This window comes from Megalobrama amblycephala, linkage group LG10 (assembly GCF_018812025.1).
Source record: "Megalobrama amblycephala isolate DHTTF-2021 linkage group LG10, ASM1881202v1, whole genome shotgun sequence".
Lineage (NCBI taxonomy): Eukaryota > Metazoa > Chordata > Actinopteri > Cypriniformes > Xenocyprididae > Megalobrama > Megalobrama amblycephala.
This window is the reverse complement of record NC_063053.1, coordinates 19,672,986-19,699,536: the sequence shown is the minus strand read 5'-3', so window position 1 is coordinate 19,699,536 and position 26,551 is coordinate 19,672,986. Positions and strand designations below refer to the sequence as shown.

Sequence of the window (26,551 nt, the reverse complement as noted above, 5' to 3'; positions counted from 1 at the left end):
TGCTAAATGTTTCTTGAGGACCAAATCAGCATATAGAATGATTTCTGAAGGATCATGTGACATTGAAGACTGGAGTAATGATGCTGAAAATTCAGCTTTGCCATCACAATAATAAATTTACATTTTAAACTATATTAAATTAGAAAAGAGTTATTAAGAGTAACATTTAACTGTATTTTTTTATCAAATAAATGCAGCCTTGGTGAGCATACGGGACTTCTTTCAAAAACATTGAAAAGTCTTACCACACTCTTATGTGTGCTCAGTTTCATACAATTATAATTGCATATTTTCTGAACTTTTGAATCCTGCTTTTCATGGCACTCAAAAATGTAACACTGAAGATCACATACTTTCATAGTTTAAATCCAGTTTGTTCCTGTTTAATTTCCCTGAGGTGCTCTTTGTTAGTCTATACCAGATAAACAACATTTCAAGGTATTTTTAAATTACTGGAAAAACCATTTAACGCCACAGGGAGTCTGGTACTGTAAAGACATTATAAATAAATTCATAAACCTGAAATTGGAGATAAAGTCATCAAGCAAATCCACAAGTGGGATTTAAGGTTTATTCAGTCACTGCTCTGCTCTTCTGGTGCTGCGTTTTAACCACTAAAAGCACAGCTCCTAAAAAAACAGGACTTACATGTAAATCCTGAACTGTGTGCTTTCTATTCATTGCAGCAACACACTGACACAATGGGTGAGGTAACACATGCTGAGAGGGCCAAAAAGCAAAGAAACAGAATGAAAGTTGTTATTGCTTTGCACCCTTTTCATTGTGATCATACACATTTAGTATTCGACATTTAGTCTATTAGATTTGTTTTATTATGCTCCAAACTCCATTTGAATTTTAATTCCCTCATGTTATTTTATGGTTTAAGTCATCGAGTTTATCATGTAAATATGTTCCAGGGCTACTTCTTTAGGGGGTTCTTTAAATGGCTCTGAAAAGTGCATCTGAAAGCTTTCAGATGTGAAAACAGATTTCCCAAATTCCCAATTGAGCATGAGTAATTTACTACATGCACTTAAAAGTTGTCACCCATACCTGTACAAACAGGGGTAGCCCGTGGCACACTTTCTGCAAGTGAGACATATGGAAAAACCCAGTATTTCCCAGAGACTAGAGTGCCCAGTACACTTCAAACAGGGGCGGAAGGTTTGCACCAGCTCACATCAATGGGGCTTTTCTCCAGGTAAGTGCAAGCCCTCGGCTTTGGCCAGGGTAAATGTCAGGCTTTGGGACAGTGAGTTTATCTTGGACCAGTCTGGTATTTTTACACCTTTCATAAAAACTCATGTCTGACCACTCTGCCATTAGACTTCCATCACTGGACAGGTGGAGTTTTTTTTTTTTTCTTTTTTCTCAGAGATGGTGGTCAGTCTTTTGTTTGACTCTATACTGTACATGTATAGAGTCAAACATAATAAAGACAGTTATGGGTAAACACAGCTTGTAATAATTAGGGATAGGAATCATTAGAAATTGAACAATTCCTTTTCCAATTTCTCTTGACAATTGTGGTTCCTTAATGGTTCCATATTATTTTGAGGAAGAAATATTTGGAAAGAAATAGTGTTTTAAAAAGCAAATAACATATTTAAAACAACTCTTGCAAAAGTATGTTTACACATACCTTTTAATCATGACAAAATGACACTGACAACACAAAGTCAAATACACAACCAGTCAGTAGCTACTGATTTTTTTAATGTGTTGAATTCAGTAAAAAGAAGCTGTTCTTATAATTTTTTTTAAATATTTATTTTTTTAAATTGGACTACACTGGTTGCACTGTTTCTTTTTGATTTAGTACAAAGAACCGGCTCTTCAGGAGTCATTCGTTCGGGAATCTGACTACTTTGGTCACGCTGTACGATTTTCATTCACTGAAAGAACCGACTCATAATCTGACTACACTGGTCGCTCTATATGTTTTTGATTCACTAAAACAGTGGCTTGACATTTGAATTGTTCTGTTTCTTCACTTTATTTTTCATGTTGTTGACATATTGCAGGGTCTTTTAATATGGTGTTCCATCACTGGACAGGTGGAGTTTTTTTTTCTTTCTCAGAGATGGTGGTTAGTCTTTTGTTTGGCTCTATATTGTAGAGATAAGGGTAACACTTTATTTTACAGTGCTGTAGTTACACGTTACTACACTACTATAGTAATAACAGTAAATTATGCATAATTACAAGTAACTAACCCTAAACCAAACCCTAACCCTAACTGTAACTCTATAATATGTTGTTAATTAATAGTACTCAGTACTTATTTGAGTAATTACATTGTAACTACGGCACTGTAAAATAAAGTGTAACCTATAAGATATTTTTTTATTCTAATTTCCCTCTATGGATCAGATTCTCCTTTTTATGTTTTGTTTAAAATAGCAAAATCAAAAGAGCTGCTTATGCTATTATTACGTATAAGTCTTGTCTCCCCTAGTGATGTCAATTTTGAAAACTAAGCAGAACAAGTGTGGCTTCACATAATGGCAGTTGTTGTTTGTTTTGCTAACCCACTAAGATAGTTAAGGTCTCTGAAATGGCAGACTTTGCTTTAGGGCTGAATAAGACATAGCAAGGCTGATGTGGTTGGTTACAATGCCTGTCGTTTCTTCCCGCTGTGCCACCCATGAGCTAAAATTGCTAATGGCCCTGCCGTGTATAAATACCATTCTCTAGCTAATTAGTCACACTCACCCGCTGAGGGCTGCGGTTGCAGCTCAGACTGTAGGTGAGGCCAAAGGCCCACATTTTAAATTCTCTCCTGCAAACAATACATGTCAGAAAGCTTTATCATGATCATTCTTCTGCAGTGTTAGAGAAGTTGGTTGAAGCTTAAAATGGGGAAGCAAAATGGAGTCAGAGAATTCATAAAATGGGAAAGTGTACAACTCAAGCTATTATAAGGTGAGAAATTAGGCCTCATTTGAAGAATAAATGAGGAGGAAGGAAACTTTCTTCCTCGAAATGTTTGAAACATGAGTAAACAAAGTGCATTGATTTATATCAGTTGTCACATTTTTGTTTGTGGGTCAAGGCAATCGAGAGTTTGCAGCAATATCATGCAACATTAATCATTTACAGATCTCATTGCATATATTCAAGAACCTGCAAGAGAAGCAAATGCATAATTTTTAAAGGTGCCCTAGAACTTTTTAAAAAAAAGATGTAATATAAGTCTAAGGTGTCCCCTGAATGTGTCTGTGAAGCTTCAGCTCAAAATACCCCATAGATTTTTTTCATTCATTTTTTTAACTGCCTATTTTGGGGCATCATTATAAATGAGCTGATTCAGGGCTACTGGCCCTTTAATTCTCATGCTCCACGCCCACGGAGCTCGCGCTTGCCTTGAACAGTGCATAAACAAAGTTTACACAGCTAATATAACCCTCAAATGGATCTTTACAAAGTGTTCGTCATGCATGCGGCATGCATGCGTCGGATTATGTGAGTGTTGTCAAAGTCCCTTTAAAACAAGTCATTTCACTCAGCGGCCATCTTTGAAATGCCTCTCGGGCATCCTGGGCATCATACCCTATCTCTTTGAATGGGGAAACATCAAATTCTCCAAAACTGTTCGCCAACCTTATGATTACATTTCATATTTGAAATCACCAATGAAATCTGACAACAACTGTCTTATAAATGTTTTATCCAAACGCTCGAATCATGACAAAAATTTTTATATTTTAGGCTGGATCAAGCTAATGCGCATGCGCAGCCCTAAATGCGTGTCTCTTCTGCCATGTTTCAGAGGTGCGCGTCTGACTGTTTCTATAGAAACCGGTGCTTCTAACAGCTGCTGCAGTGACGCGATGACTTTACCAGTCGGCGATTGGCTCTTATTTAGAAGGCGGGACTTATTCCGCCATATTGCGCGTTACACTTTCTCCCATTCAAAACAATACGAGTGACACGTCTTGTGTTATTCTATAGTCTTTGGTATTGTATACTGTTATATTGTTTACATTTGATTCTGAATGAATTTGAGGCTGTGCTCCGTGGCTAACGGCTAATGCTACACTGTTGGAGAGGTTTATAAAGAATGAAGTTGTGTTTATGCATTATACAGACTGCAAGTGTTTAATAATGAAAATAGCGACGGCTCTTGTCTCCGTGAATACAGTAAGAAACGATGGTAACTTTAACCACATTTAACAGTACATTAGCAACATGCTAACGAAACATTTAGAAAGACAATTTACAAATATCACTAAAAATATCATGAGATCATGGATCATGTCAGTTATTATTGCTCCATCTGCCATTTTTCGCTATTGTTCTTGCTTGCTTACCTAGTCTGTTGATTCAGCTCTGCACATCCAGACGTTACTGGCTGCCCTTGTCTAATGCCTTTCATAATGTTGGGAACATGGGCTGGCATATGCAAATATTGGGGGCGTACACCCCGACTGTTACATAACAGTCGGTGTTATGTTGAGATTCGCCTGTTCTTCGGAGGTCTTTTAAACAAATAAGATTTATATAAGAAGGAGGAAACAATTGAGTTTGAGACTCACTGTATGTCATTTCCATGTGCTGAACTCTTGTTATTTGACTATGCCAAGATAAATTAAATTTTTCATTCGAGGGCACCTTTAATTCTTTGTTGGTTTGTTTCTTTAAAAACATTCTAAGAATAACTTTATTCACTAAGTCAACTTGATATTCTCAAGTGTGAGTTGCTCTTTGGGAGAAAGTGATGGATGAAGACAGTCATTGAGTTCATTCATTCAGAAGGAATCTGGCATGATAGTCATAACTTCATACATCAGCGTAGCGGTTGCATCTTTAGTTGCAGCAAGTGCAAACATTAGTTTCTGGCATGGTGTACAAAATATGGAAAAGCATATGGAAAGTGAGAAGATTGTCAGAATTGTACAAAGAGAATAGCAGATGGCCTGGATCTCGCCTCTGGCATTTGTGCCCTCTCCCGCTTCTGCTATTAAAACATGATGGGTGGAGGAGGGAAACTTAATATTTCAACTCTGGCTAACAATTTGTGAGCTTCACACTTCACAACAAAGGCGACTGAAAGTTCTTTGTTGGATGGCATTAATCATGGCATTGAACCTCAGTGTTAACAGCAGTAAAAGGCAGCCATAAAAAACAGGGGTGCTTTCATTTAGTTTTTCATTAAGATTTGTGGTCTCAGGGATTCTAGACATTTTCTTTCTCTGATATTTCACGTCATAGCTGTTGTTTGCAGTGGCTCGGTTTTCATTGCCGATAGACTTTCTTTACTTTTGAAACCTTGCTTACTATCAACAAAAACTTTTTCTGATTTTTTTGTGCTTCAGTAGCCTGGAAAAGCTTTATATTCTGCTTTATATTCTCGAAGACCTGCATTAACATTTTACCATTAAAAGGGCAAGAATAAGCCATTTGGAATTAATTTTCAGGAGATTTCTTATATTATTTTTATATATTTTTCCATGTATAAAAATGGAAAAAAGTCAATTTAATCAGTTCATTAATTCAAATTCTCAATAAAGAATATAATTTGGATGTGTGGGGGATTTAAAAAAAACAAAAAACTTTTTTTGCCTCAACATTTTTAATTTCAGGGCACTTTTTCTCATTTTTCTGTGGATTTTTTGACCTGTGCCCCCTTTAATTTCTGACCCTGCTCCAGATAATTTATCCAAACCATTTTTTTCTTCTTTTGAGGCATAGAAACAAATATGTTCTGACAGTCCAACTGATTTGAGAGAAAAAAAGCCAAGCTTTGAATGTCTTCCTCTCAGATGGAAGGGGAGCCTCTCATGAAATGCCTGTTGTTTTTAGAAACTTGGAAAAAGTAACAGACTGGCCTCAGACGCAGGGGGATTCCATATGTGAAAACACGTCACCTGGGCTTCCCTCGTCATCTTTTTCCTCTCTTTTGCCTTAATTCTCTAATTTGTGCTGTTTTTGGACAAAGAAAAGGCAGCAGATTTTTACCAGGTTGTTATGAATCAATTAAGTTGTTACTGAGTTAAATTGCTGGCAAAATCTAGAATACACAACATTCTAACCCGTTTGAAGTGCCTTTTCTTAGCTCTCCTTCCAAGTTAAGTTCGTTCAGATCAGAGGGGCTGATATGCCTGATTATTGACCAATATTTGGATGAAACCCGAGCTTTAGACTGGGGGCGACAGCTCTTCCTTTTGATTGGGTGAGTGATGAATTACAAGGAAGTGCAGTAACTGGAGCTGAATCTACCACACGATGAGAGGCAACTGTGTGTTTTAAGTAGGGACAGACAAGCTCTCGTTTCCCATTGTCTCTGTCTGAGAGACTTCCATCAAACAGAGGGTTAATGTTACAAAAGTCTGAAACACTTGAGCAGTGTGTGTCTGCTAGTGACCATCACTTATTATTAATGAAGTGACAACAGTGAAAGATGTGTGAGAAACATGCCATGTTCCACATCCGTCATAGTCTATATGTAATAAACTCCAGACACCATATGCACTTCCTCCTCCTCCACACACATAATAACACCCACTAGGAGAACTATTGTTTATTTTTGCTTTGCTTATGGTATAAACAATAAAATGAAGTGGTTTTAATATGGGCAAAAACAATTCAAAACCAATCAATCAGTTTGAGTTTCCAAAAGGAAAACATTCTTGCTGTATATGAAGGCCATGCAGCTTTCTAATTTAAGTAGATATTTTATGGAAAATGGTTTTTAGTCATTTCCTATCCACACTTCATTATAAATCCTAGAAACACTCGAGAGTTGTCCATGGAAAACAGCACTGCAGTATTTTAAAGATGTTATTTCTTCAAGCTCCTTAGAGTAAATCCTTAGGTCATTCTAATATGCATATGAAAGTACAAATCTCTTCCTGAAGCTGAGAAATTAATGCACAGAAGAGAGGAAATTTTCCTGCACTGGAAAAACAGATCTTATCAGACTCACACTGCTGCCCCAGAAATTTTAGAAGTGCCATTGAGTCCTCTTGCGCCACCTACAGGTGCACATTAGTTAGTTTACCTTTATTTATCTATCCTTTTTTGTTGTTTTATTCATAATTTTCATCTTTCGTGTATTATACTATACACTATACACTTTGATGCTGTTCACTTTATTTAAACAACTTATTTTGATTCAACACCATTGTGGTTTCTGGTTCAAATCCAATAGCTTCATGTTAAATTAAGTTGAAACAATTACTTTTTGACTTGATGTTTTTATATTAAAATAACATGTTTCAATCAAGTAAACCCAACCAGGACTCAATCAAACAGGATTTTCACTTCCCATCATAGTAGTAATAGTTAATTTAACATGGTTGACTCTATTGGATTTTATTTGTCTCAATCATGTGGAACCACTGTCCATGATTGAATTGAGTAAGTTGGACATAACTATTTTACATAGATTCTTCCTTAGTCAGTTGTTTTGTCACAACTCAAGGATTTTGCATGAGTAAAAATAAACCTTTAATGTTAATAAAAACTAAGTTGGTTGTGTGGAAACACTGTCCATAATTGACTTGAGTTAGTTTAAAGTGTCATTTTTTGAGTGTATGGTAAAAAGGTTTTAATTTATTAACACTCAAAAGCTATTCTTTGAATTAATGTAATTAAATCATGGAAAGGATTTCTGCGTGATTAGATGGCTTTCTTTCAGCATTAAGCACTTTTGTTAGGCTAACTTAAATTGCATAGATTGGATCAACTTAAGTAAATGAGTTGGTCCAAAACATTGCAAATTAGTTGGGCTGACACTATTAAATTAAGCTGTGCCCAACCATAGTAAAGAAGTTGAATCAACCTTAATAAATTAAGTTAAGCCAACGTAAGTTCATTAAATTGGAACAACAGAATTGCATAATGCTGAAATAAAGCAACTTAATCATGTGGAAATCCTGTCCATGATTTTTTTATGTTCGTTCAAAGAGTTATTTTTTTGAGTGTATTATACTCTGTCAAAATATTCCTCTGTATTTCAAAAAGGATGAAAAAGCATCATAAAAGTAGTTCATAGAACTATATTCTAAGTCTTCTGAAGTCATACAATAGCTTATTCATGAATTTAGTTAGTTCGTTAATCTTCATTCTGCTAAATCTCAAATAAAGAAGTGATTTTGTAAGTGAAGCTGCTCAAATGGGTCCATGGCAGACCACAGCTGATAAAGTTACTCGCTCTCCGTTGTGCCAGAATGAGTCTCATTCACAACTATCATAGCCAACCATTTGTCACCAATCCTGACAGAAAGTGAACTGCTCAGCATCATTTGATGTTATCTTTATGACACTGACCTATTTCTGATCTTTATCTCTCTATATGTCACAGAGATTTTAAAATGAAGAGTAACTGTCTGGCCCCTTTTGAGACCATAACTATTTTTGCCTTTGTCTTCACGGATCCAATTAGCTGAAACAGTCTCTTTAATGACCGGGGAGATCCGTGGCACACTTTGTGGCCATCACTTTTAATGCCTCAAATCAAATCAAATGGCAAATGAAGGCAGCAAGGAAAGGCAGCGTTCTCCCATTCTTCGGGCGGAAAACAAATGACCCGAATTAAGGGTCTCATCAGTCCTGTCTCCCGGATCAGAGCTCCTCTGCCTGTCAAAGTCACATTTTAATCGCCAAGGTAATTTGAATTCACATTAATGAAAACAAATGGCTCCCTGAGCTCCTGGCGCTCAGTGTAATAAATTATTATTGCTCCCAACAATCACATCTCCTTGCATTTTTCAATTACACGCCCCCTGTTGAGTTGCTCAAGGATAGCCCACTTTGATGAAGATAAACGATCTTCCCTGGTCGTCGGAGTGTCTGCTACCTCATTGTAATAGTTTTCTAATTTAGGCACATCTTGCATGATGTGAGACATGATTTATCTGTCTATATCTCTGGCTTGACATCGCAGTAATATAATTGAAAGCAGGTGCTAATTACACCTTTGATTGGGCAGGAACATTAACAAACAGAGGACGGCGGCTTTATCAGGAAACCTATTTTCCACACAGTGATTTAACAGTAATTAACATCATGTCGGCAAGTTTTATTTATAAAAGTCAAAGTGTGGGATTTACTTTTTGCGGATGGGGTCTTTAGATTAATCAAGCCGCTGCTGTTTCAAAGTGTCGTTGATGCCCTCTCCATCTGGAATTGGCATCCCAGATTGCTCTACAAGCCAAGTAATCTGTTGTCCAATGTCACCATCCCCCTGTCTGTCACCACGAGTGGCTCAGGTTTCCTGATCCAAGCTGCTCTCGGTCATTGACGCAAAACCGGATCCCTGGGTGTATGGTGCACTGTAAAACAACTTTCAGATTTATCACCTTTGAAATAATATTTCTCATTCTTTATCCACAATAAAAATGATCGACTGGGCCAATCTAAACAATAGCGATACAGAGTCCTGTGAATTGTTTAAACACGCCTACATCACACACTTGTGTCTGTGATTTATAATCCAAATACACGCAACTCAGTGTACCTCTCAGGATCTCTGGAGAGCTGTATTAGTCCTGTCATCTCTTCAACAAAGAACGTGAAGTTCTGCAGGATCGAATTGCAAGGGAACATCATTAAGATGTAATTGCTGAATGGTTAGCATAGCAGGGCACTGGATTCAACTGCACTTCGAATAAAGGTGTTCATTTTAACAGAGCAGCCTTTGGGAACACGTTGCCAACTCACTGTGGTGTTAATGACAGGCACTCATTCAATGTCTCTCACTCCCTGGAAGAACTTACGATAATTGTTCTGGTGTTGTGGAAAAGTGAGTTTTTGAAGATGGGCCGAGACAGGGCCAGCCAGTGGGTCTAAAAACAGATGGTTTCTTCCACTTAAGCTCCACACAAAAATACCTTATATGTTGCAATTTTAAAAGTAATTTAAATTTTTTATAACATATATAGAATTATTAAAAGGTCAGTTCACCCAAAAATTTAAATTTTGTCATCATTCACTCACCCTCATGTCTTTCCAAAGCCTCAAATTTTGAAGTGTTGTGCGTTCAGAGATGCTCTTCTGCAGACTTTGGTTGTAACGAGTGGTTATTTGAGTTACTGTTGCCTTTCTATCAGCTCAAACCAGTCAGGCCATTCTTCTCTGGCATCAACAAGGCATTTTCGCCCACAGAACTGCCGCTCACTGGATATTTTTTCTTTTTCAGACCATTCTCTGTAAATCCAGATGGTTGTGCATGAAAATCCCAGTGGATAAGCAGTTTCTGAAATACTCTGACCAGCCAATCTGGCACCAACAACCATGCCACGTTCAAAGCCACTTAAATCACCTTTCTAACCCATTATCATGCTCATTTTGATTCACTGATGCTCCAGAAGGAAACACGTTGCATTAAGAGCCGGAGGGTGAAAACTTTTGAATTTGAAGATCAAGGAATACTGTACCTTATTTGTCTTCTGGCAAACATTTAAGTGTCTTATGTTGCTTCTGAAGGGCAGTACTAAATGAAAAAAACAGATATTTAAACAAAATAAGAAAAATTTGGACATCTATATCCTGTTCAAAAGTTTTCACCCCCGGTTCTTAATGCATAGTGTTTCCTTCTGGAGCGTCAGTGAATGTTTGAACCTTTTTTAATAGTTTAATAGTCCCTCAGTTGTCCGCAGTGTGAAAAGATGGATCTCAAAGTCATTCAGTCACTGCTGGAAAGGGTTCAAATCTGCAAAAGAGGCTGGAAATCTAAAGATATTTTGGGACCTGGAGAATTTTTCTGAAGAATATTGGGCAGTTTAACTGCTCAGGACAAACAAGGGACTCATGAACAACCATCACAAAACAAAAAAAACCAAAACAGTCGTAGATCATCCAGGTAACCACACACAGTATTAAGAATCAAGGTTCACAAACTTTTGAGTCATTTTTATAAATTCAGCTATTTTTTGTCTTGTGGACCATATGTAAACATTTTTTATGTAAAATATCTTACTCAGGACAGCACTAAACAAAAAATGTATATTGTATGATCCCTCTTATATTATATATATATATATATATATATATATATATATATATATATATATATATATATATATATATATATATAGCTCTGGAAAAAATTAAGAGACCACTGCAAAATACTTTATTATTTATTGACCACTTTATTATCTTTTTGAGTAAAATGAACATTGTTGATTTATTCTAAACTGCTGACAACATTTCTTCCAAATTAAAAAAAAACAAAAACAAAAAAACCCACTGTCATTTAGAGCATTTATTTGCAGAAAATGAAAACTGGTCAAAATAACGAAAAAAAGATGCCATGTCAAAAGATGACAAGTTTATTCATTTTGAAACAACAAAATACTAATGTATTAACTTAGGAAGAGTTCAGAAATCAATATTTGGTGGAATAACCCTGATTTCCAAACACAGCTTTCATGCGTCTTGGCATGCTCCCTATCAGACGGTCACATTGCTATTGGGCGACTTTATGCCACTGCTGGCAAAAAAATTCAAGCAGCTTGGCTTTATTTAATGGCTGGTGGCCTTCTTGCATAACTCAAGCCATGTACAAGATTATCGTGAAAGAAAAATTGCTTTCTTCTGCTCTGACAATGGTTCCCAACTTGAAGGATTGGTTTTTCGTGCAGGACAATGCTCCAGTCCACACAGCAAGGCCAATCAAGGCGTCATGGCCACCACAATCTCGAGACCTGAACCCCACTGAAGACCTCTGGAATGTAAGCAAGAGGGTCAACAGCCATTAAATAAAGCCAAGCTGCTTGAATTTTTTTGCCAGGAGCGGCACAAAGTCGCCCAGCAGCAATGTGACCGTCTGATATATATAAATAATAAATACAGAAAAACTTCTAATTTTGCAGTGGTGGCTTCATTTTTTCCAGAGCTGTATATTACCATCAATTCTCAGTGTCAATCAACAATATCTGTCAATCACAGAACAGACAGGTCAGGTTAACAGGGGGTCAAGTTGCTCTGTATCCCGCTCCCTCAAAATGAAACACCATAACCACAGCTGCAACGGCATTCACTTTTCACAAGCTTGGCCTCTTCTCCGCTGGCAAGCTTAATCCTGAAAAATAACACCAAATGCTCTTCCATTCAACATACGGACAGACGGTTATGTCTTCAGAGCATTCTCACTGAGTGACATGAAAAGGTCTAATCACCAGAGAGGTCCTCCAGTGAGCACTTTTCAGAAACATTTTGGTTATTCCATTGACTTTACATGTCCTTGGAGAACCACTGAACCCTTTAATATGATGTAGATAAGGGTTGGCTTGCAGATGTACAATTCGTTCTACCTCCCAAGTCATCACGCTGGTAATGACTATTCTTCCATATTAGACTCTTGGCACAGCGCTATATAAAGGGATTGATTTACCCATCTGAGGTCTAAAAAGTCCTTCCAGTCTTTATAAGGGTAAGTTCTTTCAGTCTTTATAAGGGTAAGTTTGTACATTTAGGAGCAGTACTTCATTTTTTGAAAGCTTGGAGCAACAAAACATGGTTGACAAACAGGGTGATGCAAATGTCAAAGACATGCATACATCCAACTGATTGTCCTGTTATTCTACAATATAACATTTGCAAACTGCTTTTTATCCAAGTACAAATGTTTACAAAACAACAACAAATTGAAGACCCTATCTTTCTGCAATTTCACAATAATGTGGGCCATCAAAAAAGTGAATGAATAGTGAATATATGTATGTATGTATTTTTTTTTTTATTTTTTTTTTTTTTCAGCTTTTTGTACTTTTCAAAGTGTTGATAAAAAAAGAGTGCATGAAGGTAGAATCCTTTTTTTATTTTTATTTTATTTATTTATTTTTTTAATCGCTAGGACACATTTCTCAATATGACATAGTCATTGAGTGCATTTTGTGCCAAAACGATGATCCACAGTTTAGCCCACATGGACTGATGTTGTGCTCATTGTCTGAATAGTTTTGAAAAAGTGACCCAAGTATTGAGAAATGTGTCCTAGCGATTGTAAAAAACTGTAAAAGCAGGCTCTGTTCTTTTGATATAGCCTACTGCGTGTTCAGATATTCATACAAAATATTCTGGGGGCCATGAAAGTTTTGTAAAATGAAAAAAAAAAAAATGCTGGCACTGGCTGGCAAAAAAACACAGGCAGGGAAAGCGTTAAAGTACAGTTAAAGGTATATTAAATACCTTTAAGTATAAGTATAAAAATTAATACCTCTATAGGAACATAGGATTATCCTTAAAGTGCAAAGATAAAATTCAAAGAGTAAAGTATGATAATTTCACAAGGAAGACTTGCAAGTATACTTGTAGTATAAAAAAAAGTAGTTTACTGAGAGTAAACTTCAGTGTATTTTCATAAACTAAAAAAAATGCGCTACAAGTATATAACTGGTAAACTATCAGTACATCTATGTTCACTTGTAGTATAGTCGCAGTACAAATGAAAAATGTAGTTCTGAACTAGTCGTGCACTCAAAGTTTACTACTGTTACACTTAAAGTATAATTAAACGTATACATTTTTACACTAAAAAGTGGGCCAATTTTGTCCCAAGTAGTATTGAAATAGTTCACTTATAAGTATACTACTAGTATACTTACTACATAAAGTATACTTAAAAATATACTTGAACTTTAAATATTAGTATACTTAACTTGAAGTATACTTAATTTTTGTAAGGGAAAGCCCACCAGTAAGTCTTTTTCAGGCCTGTAATAAATGGTTGTTCTGTTTGTGACTACGCAGGGAGTGTATCTATATAAAGGACAATGTAAAAAACAAACACGAGCACCATCTGCACTTCATCGGCCCAGATGGGCAGATCCCCAGCATGCTATTCAGCATGCTATCCTATTCAGCAACCTTACTTTGGACTTATTGCAAATTGAATCCACAGATCTTTAGATTCCCTGATAGTTCACTTCACTTTTCACGGGACAGGAGCTGAATTGTCAGTGCACGTATAGTTCAATCAGATTTACTTTCCAAATATAACTTGTAGGCCTCTTTTTTGCACTTAAATACTTTTAAATGTGCTGTACAGTGTGCAGTTCCCCGCTTTTCATTGTGATAAAATATTTTTTAAGCTAAAGTCTATATTTCATCCTGTAGTACTCAAGAAACCTGGTCATATTTTACAGCCCACATTGGAAAAGAGCCCTTCCTGCTGTTAATCAGATACATGACTACATGGGGGATACAGCACAGGTGGAACACTATTACTTACCCACCAGCATGCTAGTCAACACCTGCCCTGTTCCTCTAACCATCCGTAGTCTTCTGCTTTTCCCATCATTTCCTTTTTGTGACTATTAGAAGTCCACAAGTGAAGCTCCAGCTGTATGTGTACAAGACATCTTCAGCATACAAGTCTCTGGTTGCTCTCAAAGATCCAGTGGCTCCCTTTATGAACTGATCCTTTGCTCTCCATAATTCATTGCAGTTTCACGCACTGCTTTTATAAGTGAGACATCTAATTACAAACAGAACTGACCATATTAGCGCATGAACTAAAAATGATTTATATAAATTTAGCCTACACTTAGCCTACTCCTTAAGCAGAGAAAACAATTACATGTAGTGCTAACATACAAAAGTACCATGTCATACTGTGTAGGTCACCATATTTTCTCATCAGTAAGTTTGCACAAAAATGTACTTTAATTTAAAAAAAATTAATTTTAATTTTAGGACCAAATTTTGAACCAATCGAAACCACACATGGGCCTACACAAAAACTATTCTCACATGGCTGTGTTAGAAACACGTAGGTCAACTTAAGCTATTTTTCTATTATTAGAAATGAAAACAGTAGGCTAAGTAACTCAAAATTATTTCAGAGTAATACGTAAAATGATAAATTAAGATTTTTGATGAAAAGGATCCCAGACGAGAAATAAGGGTCTTATCTAGAGAAACCATATCTCATTTTCTAATTTTTTTTACAAATTTTATACGTTTTAACCATAAATGCTCATCTTGAACTAGCTCTCTTCTTCTTCTCTATTTGAATTCCAGCAGTGTAGACACTGCTAAGTGTTATATTATAAGATGAGCATTATGGTTAAAACTATTTTATTTTTTTTTTTTTTTAGAAAATGAGCGATGGTTTCTCTAGATAAGACCCTTATTCTCGTCTGGGATCGTGTAGAACGTTTTGAAGCTGCAATGAAACTAATTTTGACCTTCAACTTTTTGGGCTCCATTGAAGTCCACTATATGGAGAATAATCCTGTAATGTTTTCATCAACAACCTTAATTTCTTTTCGACTGAAGAAAGAAAGCCATGAACATCTTGGATGACATGGGGGTGAGTAAATTATCAGGAAATTTTAATTTGAAAGTGAACTAATCCTTTAATGCTGCAAAACAGACTCTTTCTCAGAGCTGTCTCGGTGCTTTCATTAATAGTTCAACTGAAGAATCTGTTTGCATTAGCAACAATACCAATGTAATTCTGTGGAACCGTATTTGAGGACGTTAGTGCTGTGTTACATTGTATGCTATATTTACATTTGTTACCAAAAAAACTATGTCTGCACTGCACTGTGAACCCAAGAGTTGGTGGATTTACAAGGTGGCTGTGAGATCATTTCCACACTCTTATAAATCACTGGCTCTCTCCAAATACATGGTTCCAAATGACTTTACCACGACAATACACCCACTCCAGCGCTGTCTTCTTGAACTTTTCAGCTCAGTGACAATAGCAGCGGCTCTGGAAGTGTTATAAAACTGAAAGATGAGCTTGGTTAGGTCTTATATTAATTCCTAAAGTATGTTCAAATTTCCGCACATATGGTTTCAGTTGCATGATCAATGACTGGAGTATGTCTGAAACCAACCACATCCTCCGCCAGTTTCCTTCTGTTAGTGCACTAAATCAGGCCTTGCTAAAATAAATTGCTTTATGTCAGTGCGTTGCTGTTGTCGATAAATGGATTTTCATAGAATAGCTACAGTATCTTATAGTCACACTCTGTAGATAAAAAAATAATTATAATTAAATAAGGATGATGGTAGGATTGCCAACAACTACAAAACATTACAGTTAATGCCAAGGATTCCATTCCACCAACACATTATGTTTACTATGAGGCAACAGTGGCATTGTTGGTCTTTACTAATTGAAAACATTTGGAGACACATTGAAGAAAACAGAAGCAATAATGAAATCCAGATGGGTCCTTATTATTGCAAAACATGCCTAAAATCACACCAGCTAGGGAAAGAGTGTTTCATTTCCAACACATAAAGGTAGCTTCTCAACAAGTGTGATTGTTAAATGAATAATAATAGGGAACGTCCCTTCTGAGGTGAAATTATCATTCAATTGTGGTTTAGCACTTTACAAAAATTTGAAGAAGCAACGGCTGCTATAATTCACAATATCAACAAGGCCTGGAACAGAAGAACTTGCCAATCGTGTTTTCACACAAATGTTTGGCTTTAAAGGCTTTCCTCCTCTTCCACAAGGTCAAAAGGCTTTCCATGCTGTCACACGAGCCCATGTGAGAGGCGGTGTTTACTCTGCAGTAAAAGCAGAGTGGGAACACTCTGGCCCGTGTGCCATGGCGTTGGCTGTAAAGTTTCTGTTTTTGTTTCTCCTGAAATTTATCATCCACAGTGTGGCTGCAATGACAACTGGAAACCTTAGGATGTGTACAGATCAAGGGCAGGAAGAAAGGCTTCTGAGCTGTGCTGAAACAATACATACACTGTAAAAAATTACTGTGATTTTAACAGTAAAAGACTGTAAAAATGCTGCGGTGAAAAACTGTCAATTGGTTTACAGAAAGTTTCCGTATACGGTGAATAAATGTAATAGATCTAACGGTACATTTAATGTAATTTTACAGTAACATACCGTTAAATTCACAGTTTTTGGAAGTGAAAAATAACAATTCATTGTAAAATTTACAGTAAAAAAAACATAAATTGACATTCCCACAATTCCCTGCGTGACACTTCACATTTGATATATTTTCGTTGAAATAACTCTTTCTTCTAAGTTTTTCTCATTTTTTTCTAATCAGTTATGTACATTAGGGTTTTATGTTACATCTAATGTTGTTAAATTAATGTTTATTGCATTTTTAAAATTTCATGCATGTTACCATGATGGTGTTTAGTGTGTGTGTGAATGACACTGTGTTCACCTTCTATATATTAGTATTGTCCTTATCAGCTTGTGGAAAAGCTGCTTGTGATGAACTTTGATTCATCATGTGACTCTTATCACCACTGTGTTTGGTGACTGTCAGTGTATTATAAAGGTACAAAACAGATATTAGTACTTCATTAGGTTGGTAAATTAACATTATATCAGTTAATGAAATACGTTATTTTACCGTAAATTTAACAGATTTTTTTTTTACGTTATTACTGTATTTTTTACGGTAAAGTTCTGGCAACCACAGCTGCCGGTTTTTTACCGTAAATTTTACTTGGATTTTTTTTTACAGTGTAGGATTCAGTGAACTACTAGGATCAGTGTTGTAGATCTGTATCATTGAATTGGCTGTGAATATGAATATTAGGGATGGGAAAATTTAACAGTTCCAATTCCTCTTAACGATTCCGGTTTCTTAACAGTTCCATAAAAGATTCTTTAAAATTTGTATATAAGAAATGTATATGTGGGAAAAATGCCATTTCACTGCCAAATTATGAGATAATTTTAATAATAATTACATTTTAAACTTTTTTAATGATTTTTCATGAATGATTTTTCATTTTAGAGGCACCATAAATGTAATTCTATAATAGACTAACAATACTAAAACAAAACAAAAATTGTAACATTTAATACATTTATTTTTATAAAATACTGCAGACAAAACGTCGTGGTTACGTATGTACGTATGAAGATGAACTCATGTGCATCTTCAACTACACGCTGTCACATGAAACCCCAGTAATGACGCTAATTTAAAGGGTTAGTTCACCCCAAAATGAAAATTCTGTCATTAATTACTCACCCTCATGTCATTCCAAATTCGTAAGACTTTCGTTCATCTTCAGAACACAAATGAATCTTTTTGATGAAATTTGAGAGATGTCTGTTCCTAAATTGACTGCCTTTGCAACTACCACCTTGGCGCTTCAAAAAAATCATAATGAGATCGGAAAACTAATCCATATAAATCAAGCGGTTTAGTCCAAATTTTCTGAAGAGATTCGATCGCTTTAATTTAGGCTTTTACACTCATGTAAACATTGATCAGCGAACATAAGCAGAAGCTCAACCAAATGTGAATAAACCACAAGAACAAATCTCGGAAGCTTAAAGTGCTGCGTAACACACGAGAATGAACCTCATTTGTTATGCAGCATGTTTGAGCTTCCGGAAGAGGTTTGTTGTCAGTGGAGGGATCTTTTCATCCAAAAGATCTTCATTTGTGTTCCAAAGGTTTGGAACGACATGAAAGTGAGTAATTAATGACAGAATTTTCATTTTGGGGTGAAGTTAGCAGTCTCACAGTCAGTTGTAATCTGTAGCCTATGTTGGATTCACTAAAAGAACCAGTTCATAAGAGTCATTCATTCGGGAATCAAACTACACTGGGCTGCATATCCCCCAAAAGCATCGTACCATTGGTGCCAATGGTTTCAACGATCTACTAACAATGCTTTTGTGAAATGCAGCCCTCGCCACTCGCCACTGTATATTTTTGATTCACTAAATTGAACCAGTTGATAGGAGTCATTTGTTCTGTAAATGACTGCACTTAATGCGACAAACACAACATTTTTACATTTTTGTGGCTAATTCATATGAATTAATGGTTTGGGGTGGAACTTTTTGTCTTAAATTTGTACTTTTCCTTACAAATCACATTGTATGAGTTTATATGAATGTGCACCTTGTAAAAGAGTTTTATGAAATGAAAATTATATCATTAATTACTCACTCTCATGTCGTTCCAAACCCGTAAGACCTTCGTTCATCTTCGGAACACAAATTAAGATATTTTTGATGAAATCTGATGGCTCAGTGAGGCCTGCATCACCAGCAATAACACTCCCTTTTTCAATGCCCAGAAAGCTACTAAAGACATATTTAAAACAGTTCATGTGACTACAGTGGTTCAACGATTTCAAAACACTGCTTCATGAAGCTTCAAAGCTTTACCAATCTTTTGTTTCGAATCAATGGTTCGGAGCGTGCATCAAACTGCCAGAGTCACATGAACTATTGACGTTTCAAAACACTTATGACGTAATGAAGCCTCGTTTACTGAAATTATGGGATTTTGGCACTCTGAACCACTGAATCGAAACAAATGATTCAGTAAAGCTTCATGAAGCAGTGTTTTGAAATCGCCCATCACTAGATATTGTGGAATAAAGTCACTATTTTGTTATTTTTGGCGCACAAAAAGTATTGTCGCTTTACAATATTGAGGTTGAACCACTGTAGTCACATGAACTGTTTTTAGTAGCTTTGGCCATTGAAAAATGGAGTGTTAATGCTGGCGATGCAGGCCTCACTGAGCCATCGGATTTTATCAAAAGTATCTTAATTTGTGTTCTGAAGATGAACGAAGGTCTTACGAGTGTGGAACGACATGAGGGTGAGTAATACATGTCAGAATTTTCATTTTTGGGTGAACGAACCCTTTAGGATTTCTAATGAGATTGAGTCTGTTTCAGTCTGTGGATTTAATAGCTGTGTTGCAGTACCACCAAAAGAAGTGGTACGAGTATTTTAATGCTTTATTTCGTCTGTGGGACAATGCATGTGCAAACTATTTTTTTTTTTTTTTTACTTTTTTCTTTTTTAAAAATTGTTCTCAGTTCCTGACCTGAATGTGATGTTTTGAATATTATCAATACAATTTGAAACACATGAAATATAATGGTATACTGTTTTTATTTGTAAAAATGGGTACAGTAAGAGTAATAGGCTTACATTTCTACATATCATAACTATATAGCTTATAATTGAGCTTTCCATCAAAGTACAAGGTTTATAATTTATAGTTTAATACAGCAATATAGTAGTTTGATCATGTTTTCACAAAGCCCGTGGAAAATTAATGCAAATAAATATTTAACTATAGATCAAATGGGATGATTTACCCCTTTTAAAAGCTCTGTGTGCTCATACTCTATAACAAACTCAGTTTAAGACATTAGTGTGCTGCAAAATTATTGTGCTGTTGCTTTGCATCAAGCTAAACAGTGAGAAACAGTTCTACAGTATCACAGAATATTGGTCCATTGCCATTTCCAACCCATTCACACATTTGTTTTTTAATATTGTGAATCCGATGTCTTAAGATGGTTTACTGCAAGCGTTCTTTCTCCATTACAAGTGTAAGCAGATACTTGCTCTGCTGTCCAAAGTCAAATATTGGTTTCCAAGCGAATATGCCTGCTGGCAGACCCTCAGAAGCTATACATACAGATAAGAAGGCTGTGGTTTGTAATCTCTTAGCATCAGTCCTATTTCTTTGGGTTAATTCCTCCTGCTCTGACCTAATGTCAACTAAGAGGTAAAACAGCTTGTTTTATTTGAGTGCAGATAAAGAAAGATGAGCGGTAGACTGCCCGCATGTAGAGAAATTAAAAGGCACTTTGCTAAAAGTATCTGTCTAGCAGCTGGTTCTTCTGAGAATGTAAAAATAATTTTGAATGAAGATGATCTCTCTCGCAGCTACTAAAATCAGACACCCCAACACTGTCAAATCAAAACAATGTAATTCTGTAAGAAAAAAAAATCAGAAAATTTGACATACTTCTGTTTGGATAAGTATTCAAAACATACATTTTGAGTAATGGTTTGATGCTGATTGGTACATTCTTCAAAATGTGAGAAATCAGTTAGAATTAATTAATGTGCATAATTTTTATCTTAAAGAAACTAAAACATGTTCAAGGCAAAATGACTAAAAGTCCAGAAAGGCTATGAAATCAGTGTTTTTAAGCCAAAATGGTACAAAAATATATATCAGATCACACAGGGACATTGCACAGTTAATGAAAATATCTACCATATTTCCTATGATATATTCCATATTCGATAAATAGAACTAGTGGTTGTGCTATATCAGACACACACGATCAACACATCACCATGTCTGCCACTCAAAAACACACATATTGTTGCTTTTCTGAGGAAACAATTGTAAGACTTTAAGGACTGTAAGGATGCATTAATGAAGAGGTTTCGGTTTGCCAGTGGTGACCGTGAAGAAGTGAGATGCTTTGTAACACCTCCAGCCAGACTTTGTAACAAAAGAGGTATTGTTCCTGAAATCAGAGAGAAGAATGGCAAAACATCTCCAGATAGTTTATTCAACTATACTGTACATTCAGAGGAAGGGTAATGCAAAAAAATAAACAGAAGACAAGTATTGCATTCTTCTTAATTAACAGCTGATTAAATAAATGAAAGCCATCTAAGACCAGCTCATGATTGACAGGTTCTTCTGTTCGTGTGCTGAGAGATCATGTGCCCTAGTGCATTATATATTCACCTGAAGGAAGCGTTCTAACTGAATGTCCTGATTCACTCACCTTGGTCTGAATCATGCCGTGCCGCTGGAGTCTCATTTCCTTTACTATGTCACTCACATTAATCTACGGTAGCAAAACAGAAGTACATACATTTTAGCTGCTCATAATATATGTTATATTAAAAGTACTCACAATTGCAAGTTTATATCTCATAATTCTGAGGGGGAAAAAATGTAAAATATGACATTCTGAAAGACATGAAATACAATGATATAAAAAATTAGAGTTTATATCACAATTCTGACATTTGTCTCCCAATTCAGAGTTTATATTTCATAATTCTGAAAAAAAAAAAATCAGAATTGTGAGTTATAAACTTCGAATTGTGAGATTAAATTCAGAATTGCGAGATATAAACTTGAGAAAAAAGTTGCAAATTTATCTCTCAATTATTACCTCAGTTATAATGTCCAAATTGTGAGATATAAACTTGCAATTGCGAGGAAAAAAGTCAGAATTGTACGATTTTTACAATTTTCGCAATTATTTTAATTTTTTTATTCCTTGGTGGAAGCTTCCATAGAATTCTGTCATTGTTTACATTTAAATGAATGATAATTTTAATATTTAGATGATCTATTGTTTTAAAGGGTTAGTTCACCCAAAAATTCTGTCATTAATTACTCACCCTCATGTCGTTCCAAAACCTTCATTCATCTTTGGAACACAAATTAAGATATTTTTGATGAAATCCAAGAGGTATATGACTCATCCATAGACAGCAATATAATCAACACTTTCAATGTCCAGAAAGGTACAAAAGACATTAAAACCATCAACGTGACTGCAGTGGTTCAACCTTAATTTTATGAAGCGACGAGAAAACTTTGTGTGCAAAAAAGAAACAAAAATAACGACTTTATTCAACAATATCTTCTCTTCGGTGTCATTCTCATACGCTGTTTACGTTCAGCACTTCCAGGTTCTACGTCAGAACACAGTGTCATTATTGGCCGGCTCCTGCGTCATCATCACAGGCATGGGTTGTGCTGCTCACGTGATCAGCTTTGGCCAATACTGAGCTGGCATTCGGACTTAAACACGGAAGCCTTCACTGTGCTTACTGCAGCAACTACGTAAGGATAATGACAGGGAAGAGAAGAGATTGTTGAATAAAGTCTTTATTTTTGTTTTGTTTTTTTGCGCACAAAAACCACTGCAGTCATGTCGACGATTTTAACGATGTCTTTAGTACGTTTCTGGACCTTGAAAGTAGTGGTTAAATTGCTGTCTATGGACGAGTCGGATTTCATCAAAAAATACCTTAATTTGTGTTCTGAAGGTGAACGAAAGTCTTATGGGTGTGGAATGACATGAGGGTGAGTAATTAATGACAGAATTTTCATTTTGTGTGAACTAAAGCTTAATGCTATACTTGTGCAAAATACTTACACTTAGGTCTTTCTCAATGAGACTGAGGATGACATCAGTGCAGATGAGGACTCCAGCTCGGCCAATGCCTGCACTGCAGTGGACAGTGATCGGCCCTTTAGAGTGTACAGCCCTCATGTAGCGAATGAAGCACACCAGCTGCTCGGAGGAGTGAGGTGTGCCGTGGTCTGGCCATGTGGTGAACTTTAGATGCTTCACAAAGTGAACGTGTCCACTCTAGAAGGGTACACGGTTCAATAATGAGTTGCTTGGTAAACTATACAATTTGAGAATTTGGGAGATCAGGAATTTAAAGATAGATGGCAAAAAGATAAATAATTTTTTTTTCTTAATTAGTATTTTTGTCTTGTTTCTACGGAAGAGGATTAGGGCCAAGCAATAATAAAAAAATAAAACTATCTTGAGATTAAAGTTGTTAAATTTCGAGAAAAAAATCGTAAAATTTCGAGAAAAAAGTCTAAATAAAATGTTGAGAATAAAGTCATTAAATTACGAGAAAAAAGTCGTTAAATTACGAGAAGAAATTCGTTAAATTATGAGAAAAATGACGTTACATTTCGAGAAAAAAGATAAATAATTTTTTTTTCTTAATTAGTATTTTTGTCTTGTTTCTACGGAAGAGGATTAGGGCCAAGCAATAATAAAAAAATAAAACTATCTTGAGATTAAAGTTGTTAAATTTCGAGAAAAAAATCGTTAAATTTCGAGAAAAAAGTCTAAATAAAATGTTGAGAATAAAGTCATTAAATTACGAGAAAAAAGTCGTTAAATTACGAGAAGAAATTCGTTAAATTATGAGAAAAATGACGTTAAATTTTCGAGAAAAAAGTTGAGATAAAATGTTGAGAATAAAGTCATTCAATTATGAGAATAAACTCATTAAATTATGAGAATAAAGTCATTAAATTAGGAGAAAAAAAGTCATTCAATTATGAGAACAAATTCGTAATTTAACGAATTTGTTCTCGTAATTTAAGGACTTTTTTCTCATAATTTAATGACTTTATTCTCAACATTTTACCTTAACTTTTTTCTCGAAATTTAACAACATTTTTCTCATAATTTAACGAATTTCTTCTCGTAATTTAACCAGTTTTTTCTCGTAATTTAATGACTTTATTCTCAACATTTTATCTCGACATTTTTATCGAAATTTAACGAGTTTTTTCTCGTAATTTAACGAGTTCATTCTCAACATTTTATTTGACTTTTTTCTCGAAATTTAACGAGTTTTTCTCGAAATTTAACAACTTTAATCTCGAGATGGTTTTATTTTTTTATTATTGCTTGGCCCTAATCCTCTTCCGTATGTTTCCAATAAAAATAGTATACATTATATTATTATCATTTATATTATATTATAATCTTTTTTTGCAGAGTATAGAATTTTATTATTCTTAATACCTTATACAAATTTGGATCTCACAAATATGTATCTTGTTTTAAGGATGTTGAAAGCATAGCCTGTGTTTTTTAAATGGTGTAATTTATACTGAAAAGGTTACAATAAGAAAAAGATTTTTTTTGGAAAAGACACAATATTTCCATCAGGTACATGCTCCTAACCTCTTTTTCCACCATCTTGATGACCTTAATGTGGAAATAGCCAAGCATCTGGTAGTTATCCAGGAAGAGCTGGTAACGGCTGGTTTCTTTGGGAACATCAAGCTTTTCGGGCCAGTACTTGTGGCATTTTACCCGGCCACGTTCCACCTCCTGAGTCATCATGGCGATAACATCAGACTTGTTCTCCCATACCATCTGCCAGAAGTTATCCTGAGTGCCAGGCAAAGGGCCCTGAGCGGAGATATAGAAGAGCTCCTCTGTGCCCACCTTCATACGAATGTAGCTGGCATTGATGTAGCCCTCGTCCTCTCCGACAGAAACACGTGTCTTATCATCTGATTGTTCAAACAGAACAGAGAAACAGTGATTGTAGATTGCGATTAATTCATTTCAATATGCAGACTCACACTTTGAAAAATCATGCAATTACTTCTGCTGTAATGATACATTTATGTGCCTCGGCCAAGATTTTAGTACATCTGAGCTTGAACAAACATGCATGTTATTTGGCAATAATATAAGATAAGAAAACAACAGTTAAAATCTCTATGACGGCTCAATTCCCAAAGGGCAACTAAACCATCGAATGCTTATGAAAACCAGAAGGTATACAATCTTTCTGTTTTCAGATTCAGTCAAAATCCATGCGTGAGCAAACAAACAAAACTCTTGTGTATTTACTATCAAATGTATGTTTCCCAAACCACAAACAAATTTTTATTTGAAACGCAGGTTGGAGATTTATACGGGGCCTCAGCATTCCTGTAATGAGGTGATTGCTGTTGTTGGCTCTGGTAGCCAACAGTGTTATTAATCTACAAACCAAGAATGCAGTGTTGTTGGTCTCCCCATAGAGGAGAAGGAACAAATTGTGCCGAGGTACAGCAAATAGCTCCAAATAAATGAAACAAGCTTTCAAGGTCATGCCGCTGGAAAGCCTAAAGGAGTGAACACAGGGGAGCAGGGTGAGAAGAATGTTCTAGAGTATTCTCATGGTGGCTTGCTGGTTGATGCAGCATACTGAGATTTGAGACTTTACCTGCCATTTTTAAAACAGCAACATTTATACTCTGAAATTCAATCAGTGAAATTAATACAGATATTTTTGTGACTAGAATCACAAAAAAAAGTCTAATTTTATTTTCTGTTTATTTCAGTTAAAATAATGACATTACTTTATCACTCATTACCTTAATTTAATACTTCATACAGATTTAATATCATTTTATATATATTTTCTTAAAGGTGCTCTAAGCGATGTCACGCGTTTTTAGGCCAAAACATTTTTGTCACATACAGCAAACATCTCCTCACTATCCGCTAGCTGCCTGTCCCCTGAACACACTGTAAAAAACGCGGTCTCTGTAGTCGCCACAAGCTCCAAAAACGGCAACAAAAACTACCTGGTGCAGCCCGGACCACAAAACATAATAAACACGCTCCAGCCAATAACCGACAAGAATGATTTTAAATGCGCGTTCATGACTGTTTCAGGAAGCACGGAGGGGAGGGGGAGGAGGAGGAGGAGGGAGGGTCTAACTAGCCTCTGTTTTGTTTGACAACACTTCGAATGTCAACAGTAAGTTACTCCACCCAGTATTGCTTAGAGCATCTTTCACTAAGAAAAGCTGACACATACACTATATATATATATATAACTCTAGTCTACAACCTCCAATACCCAGAAGTCTTATGAACACAGATTTAATATACTTTTTTTGGCCTTATTTCAGTGACTTAAGTTTTTTGTTTTTTCAATAACCACGCATAAACATTATTCCTTCAAAAATACAAACATGTACGTACATGTTCCTCACATATTATTGTAGCCTAGTTTGTGCTGAATACAGTGTAATGACACTTTTGTCATTTATATGTTTATGAACACCTGAAAAAAGCACAAATGTCAGGGCATGTCAAAACTTCTCCAAGCCCCAAATCAGCCTCAGACTCCAGAGGGTTAAACTGTAAAATTTTCCCTCAAATCTGATTAGTTGATTGGGATGTTGATCCAGGAACATGGATCAAGTGAAATCAAGTTCACCCACGATGGATGGCATGAAAAGTAAGTTACTGATGCCGAAAGTAAGTTACTAATTTTAGGTTTATTATT

General features: G+C 35.7%; 1 protein-coding gene across 1 annotated transcript in view; it reads right to left on the bottom strand.

The window, feature by feature from the left end:
- Positions 1–19,814: 19,814 nt before the first annotated feature.
- Positions 19,815–26,551, bottom strand: part of ptpn20 (protein tyrosine phosphatase non-receptor type 20) — a 38,873-nt gene continuing 32,136 nt past the window's right edge. The window contains exons 43-46 of the mRNA XM_048205255.1: positions 24,439–24,773; positions 22,873–23,088; positions 21,481–21,543; positions 19,815–21,213 (exon numbers count right to left, since the gene is read on the bottom strand). Coding sequence (XP_048061212.1) covers positions 21,097–21,213; positions 21,481–21,543; positions 22,873–23,088; positions 24,439–24,773 — 731 coding nt within the window. The 3' untranslated portion in view covers positions 19,815–21,096. The remainder of the gene's footprint in view (positions 21,214–21,480; positions 21,544–22,872; positions 23,089–24,438; positions 24,774–26,551) is intronic.